The 6,198-nt window shown below is 38.1% G+C and overlaps 1 protein-coding gene across 1 annotated transcript; it reads left to right on the top strand.

The window, feature by feature from the left end:
* The first annotated feature begins 418 nt into the window (after nt 1–418).
* On the top strand, nt 419–2,311 carry LOC115223711. The gene has a single exon (XM_029794386.1). The coding sequence runs from the start codon at nt 419–421 to the stop codon at nt 2,309–2,311; it is 1,893 nt and encodes a 630-aa protein (XP_029650246.1).
* Nucleotides 2,312–6,198: the final 3,887 nt, after the last annotated feature.

Genomic DNA, 6,198 nt, shown 5'->3' with positions numbered 1-6,198 from the left:
TCATTATAATACATCAGTTCCACACATTTACCCTGGTTCCATTTCGGACAACTGCACAAACATTTGCCATTTGACACATGTATGTAAACAAATTCCTTTCTTAAAAATTTCACTTCATTTTCTTTTTCAATTTATGTTTCTAGACACTTTACACAAATATTTCATTAAACAACTAAAACACTTGCCATTTGGAACATGTACGTAAACTACTTTCATTCTTACAAATCTCACTTTATTTTCTTGCTTTTAACTCAAGTTTCAATACACTTTACACACTCTTTCGCTATACTTGCATAAAAAATTTCTTTCAGCTGCAAATATTTATTTCTTTTCCTTCCACGGTTAACATTTTTCCACATTTCATTCACATTACAATTTCTATCTTTAAATAACTTTCACCCTTTCTTTTTCACATAAAATGCCACCGAAAAAGAGAAGTCGCCTCGGCCGCCATACTGCAGCAGCAGTGGCGCAAAAGGCGATTATTGCAAACGAGTCTTCCGACAAAAACGCTTTCAGACTTTCACAGAGCACCTTACGTTCAGCGCAATCACGAGCTGCTGAAAATTTACAACAGCGCAACGCATGCCGAGCAAAAATGGCTTCATACGATGCTGCTTCCAGGGCTTCAGAGGGTCCGGAAACAAGGTCGAAGCGCATGGCCATAAAGGCTTCTGCTGTTGCTGCACAAAGGGCTTCAGAGGACCCACAACAAAGGGCCACTCGACTGGCTACAAACGCTGCGGCTAATGCTGCTTCAACATTTTCGACACATTCCCACGACTCAGACCAGCAACGTTCTATATTCCAGCGGAACAGTCGACGCCGCGAGGCTACCCGTGGTCTGACGAGTCCAAACAGCCCTTACTGGCATCTACGGGCTTTCAAGTATGAGCCCAACTTCAATTACTCGATGCACGCTGACATAAATATTGGGGAAATGTGCTTCAATTGCCAATTCTGCAATGCTAAAAAGTGGGCTGGGGAACCACCTGCAATGTGCTGCTTAAACGGTAAGGTCAGCTTGCCCCCTCTTCGGGAGCTGCCAGACCCTTTGAAGGAATTACTTACTGGTTCCACCTCAAGGTCATCAAAATTCCTTCAACTCATCAGGAAGTACAATTGTGCATTTCAGATGACTTCTTTCAGGGCTAACGTTGTCAGAGAAACTGGTTGGATGCCTACTTTCAAGGTCCAGGGCAAGGTGTACCAACTTATTGGGTCACTCCAGCCACTACAAAATTGCAAACCTTCGTTCCTTCAAATTTATTTCATTACAAATTACAATAGGCAACTTGATTTGCGTTTCGGCGTAATTCCACAACCTGCAAACATTGACGCTGACAATTTCGACAGGGACGTGCTGCTCAGTCTGCAAAACATGCTTCATGACCACAACAGCTACATTCGCAGTTTCAAATACGCCTTGGAAACAGCCCCTTCACCAACATTCACCATTGTCATCGATGCTGACGAAAGGCCTTCTGGGGCGCACGCGCGCCGATATAACGCTCCTTCGTGCAATGAAGTGGCCATAGTTCTCCATGGTGAACAGCACAAGCAGCGAGACATAGTTCTTCAAAGCCGCGACAGTGGTCTTCAGCGTATTAATGAGACGCATCGGTCATATGATGCCCTGCAGTATCCCCTTCTTTTTCCGTATGGAGAAGCCGGGTACCATTTCGGCATTCCTCACCACAAACCAAACGAGCCCTCGGCTGCGACATCTAAAACCGTTTCATGTATGGCTTTTTACTCATACCACTTCATGACAAGGCATAATGATTTCAACCCCCTGCACAGATCACGGGAACTGTTTCACCAGTTTGCAGTTGACATGGCTGCAAAGATGGAGTCCGAGAGACTGTGCTTCATCAAACTGAATCAGAAGCAGCTGCGCTCAGACTCCTACATCCATTTGCGTGATGGCATCAGGAATGACACTGACGCCCGCAATATCGGCAAAATGTGCATTCTCCCCTCAACTTATACAGGGGGCCCACGGTACATGCACGAGCGAACACAAGACGCTATGACTTACTTTCGGCATTATGGGCGACCCGATTTATTCATTACCTTTACATGTAACCCAAAGTGGGTTGGAGTAACGCGAGAACTTCTCCCAGGGCAGCAGTACTGTCATCGCCATGATATTATTGCAAGGGTTTTCAGGCAGAAACTGGCTATGCTCATTCATTTAATAAAAAAGGGCAGGTTTTTGGGCCTGTTAACTGCCACATTTATACTGTTGAGTGGCAGAAAAGAGAGTTGCCACACGCGCACATTTTGCTTTGGTTGGTCAACAAAATAGACCCAACAGTTCTTGATGATCTCATTGCAGCAGAAATTCCGGACCCAACTGCTGACCGGCAGCTGTACGACATTGTGAAGGCACACATGGTACACGGTCCGTGCGGTCCTGGTTTTCAAAAGTTCTCCTCATGCCACAAAGACCACGTGTGCACTAAACGGTACCCAAAGAGGTTCGTGGACGAGACCCAGACCGGCCTCGACGGATACCCACTGTACAGAAGAAGGCACCCTGACAATGGTGGATTCACTATGACGTTACGGGGTCATCAAGTGGATAATAGGTGGGTAGTGCCGTACTGTCCATTTCTGATGAAAACTTTTAACGCTCACATAAATGTGGAGTTCTGTCATTCAGTCAAGTCTATAAAGTATATATGTAAATATGTTAACAATGGTTCTGACGCTGCCATGTTTGGCCTTCAAAAGGACAATAGCATGGACGCGGTGTCACAGTACTTGGCAGGTCGGTACATAAGCAGTGGTGAAGCTTTTTGGCGGATATTCGGGTTTCCACTTCACCAAAGGCACCCCGCCATCATACAGCAAGCGGTTCATTTGGAAAATGGCCAGCGAACTTACTTTACTGAACAGACTGCAGCTGAATTGGCGGCAAATCCAAAACAAACAACTTTGACCGGTTTCTTTAGGCTTTGCCAACTTGACACACTTTTACCCATGCTTCATTCCCCTCTTGCCTACATAGGGCATCCACTCTCTTTTAACACAGCATGAAGTTTTGTAACAGCACATCCGCTGCCGTTCGTGGAAAACGAAGAGACCCTATTCACCTGCGAACGTTTTACATCGCCTTCCACGACTATCAAATTCTTACAATTATGAGAACAATAACATGGCTCTTTTCAAGGCAACCTCGCATTCAATTCTTACACCATTCTACGAGGGGGTAGGAACCCCTTTACACGGCTTTCTATACACTTACAAATACATTCATTCGCCGTAAACTTATATCAATATTTGCCTGAATAATCATCATAATTCAGTGCAATCATTAACAGTACTTTCAAGCAATTCAGCCCCGAGCAACGCCGGGCAATTCTGCTAGTTATATATATATTACATATATGTTATGTTATATATAAATTATATATATGTTATATATATATTATATATGAGTTATATATTATATGTTATATATATTATATATATATTATATGCTATATATATTATATATATTTTATATATATATTATATATTATATGTTATATATATATTATGTATGTTATATATATATATATACTCTCTTTTCTTTTACTCTCTTTTACTTGTTTCAGTCATTTGACTGCGGCCATGCTGGAGCACCACCTCTAATCGAGCAACTCGACCCCGGGACTTATTCATTGCAAGCCCAGTACTTATTCTATCGGTCTCCTTTGCCGAACCGCTAAGTGATGGGGACATAAACACACCAGCATCGGTTGTCAAGCAATGCTTGGGGGACAAACACAAACATACACGCACACACACACACATATATATATATACATATATACGACGGGCTTCTTTCAGTTTCCATCTACCAAATCCACTCACAAGGCTTTGGTCGGCCCGAGGCTATAGTAGAAGACACTTGCCCAAGGTGCCACACAGTGGGACTGAACCCGGAACCATGTGGTTGGTAAACAAGCTACTTACCACACAGCCGCTCCTGCGCCTATATATATAATATATATTATATATATATATTATATGGCTGTTATATTTATCTCTCTTTTACTTGTTTCAGTTATTTTTCTGTGGCCATGCTGGAGCACCGCCTTTAGTCAAGCAAATCGACCTCAGAGCTTATTCTTTGTAAGCCTAATACTTGTTCTATCTGTCTCTTTTACAGGGACATAAACACATCAGCATCGGTTGTCTGGCGATGTTGGGAGGACAAACAGACAAATATATATACACATACACATATAAATATAATTACATATAGGACGGGCTTCTTCCAGTTTTCGTCTACCAAATCCACTCAAGAGGCTTTGGTCAGCCCGAAGTTATAGTAGAAGACACTTGCCCAAAGTCCCACATGACTGAACCCGGGACCATGTGGTTGGTAAGCAAGCTACTAACCACACAGCCACTCGTGCGCCTATGTATATATATATATATATATATATATATATATATATATATATATATATATATATATATATATGTTACATGTATATATATGTTACATGTATATATATGTTACATATATGATATATATATTATATGGTATACATATATGTTAGCTATATATATTAAGGAAGAAAGTGTGGTTGTTTTAGCAGAGTCTTTTTCCCAGAATGCATCAGCTCAAATTTTCCCTCGTTTAGTTGCATTTTGTTTTTGTCTGCCCATTGACTCACCGCAATTTTTTTGTAATTGCCAAAAGATATTTTTTTTCTTTTAGAAGATGGATGTTATATGCTCATGTATATGTTTATGTGCAGGTATACGTATGTATCTCTATGATTAGTACTATTTTGTTAAGCGCATTTGGTAGACAGTATGAACTGTGAGTAAAGCGAATGCACTCAACGTGTATCGCTTCGCTATATAGTTATAAACATGCTAAATATATATATACAGTTATAATATATATATATATATATATACAGTTATACAGTTATAAACATGCTAAATATATATACAGTTATATAGTTATAAACATGCTAAAAAAATATATATACAGTTATACAGTTATAATCTCTATATTATAATTCTGAAATGCGAAAAGTTTGTTTGTTTGTCTGGTTTTGGCATTGAGAACGGGTTAAAGGCCACTAGATCCCGTCGGATTGACTCCAAAATTTATAGGGACATGTAAAATGAGGTGAGGATGCCAGTGATCTACGTTAGAAATTCCTATCTTAAAAGCTGTCGTTGCTAGGGCCAAAAACTCACTTTGACAAGTCTACTCTCATTCTTTTATGTATCTGTCTTCCTCCGTCACTCATTCTCTTTCCTCCCTTCCCATCACTTTCTATCTATAACGTCGTTTAACAGCGTCTAACTCCCATTCTCTTTCTCTTTATAACGTCGTCAAACAGCGTTCTATATCTCCCCCTCCCCGCCTTAGACAGCGCTTTCACTCTCTCCTCTCTCTCTCTCTCTCCCTCTATCTATCTGTCTGTCTGATTCATAGACAGAATTAGCATCGCCACCCACAACAACACAATCATGAGAACAAATAGTAGTGAATCAGATATTTATTGGGTTAATTTATATGTGTGTGTGTGTGGTGTGTGTGGTGGTGTGTGTGGTGTTTTTCTATATATAAATATTGTATATTTAACTTTTAATACTTTTTGATAGTTATATATATATATTTTTAAAATTATAAATATAAATTAATAATTTTAATTTAAAATTTAAATAATTTAAATTTTTAAATTTATATTTTATATATTTTGTATATTTTTATTTTATTTTATTTGTTTTGTTTATGGTTTTCACTGTTTCCTTTGCCTATTAGTGGTTTTATTTTAATTTACTTATTTTTTATTAGTGTTTTATTATATAGTACTTTAAATTATAATATATTTATATTATATATATATATAATGTATATATATATTTGTAATTTATGTTTATATATAATCGCCTAGACACACACACACACCTATATATAGTATATATGCGTATAATATATTTAAATATATATATTATATATATCTATATATTATATATATATACATCATATATATATATATATGTGTGTGTGTGTGTGGCACATTATATACACAAATGTCTACATATTAATATATATATATATATATATTTATATATATTTAATTATAGAAATAAAACCCTAGTCATAGGCAAATGAAACAGTGAAAAACATAAACCAAAAATAAAAATAAAAATATAATATACAAAAATATAAAA

This window comes from Octopus sinensis, linkage group LG23 (assembly GCF_006345805.1).
Source record: "Octopus sinensis linkage group LG23, ASM634580v1, whole genome shotgun sequence".
Taxonomy (NCBI): domain Eukaryota; kingdom Metazoa; phylum Mollusca; class Cephalopoda; order Octopoda; family Octopodidae; genus Octopus; species Octopus sinensis.
The sequence above is the reverse complement of the archived record's forward strand: the minus strand, read 5'-3'. Positions and strand labels throughout refer to the sequence as shown.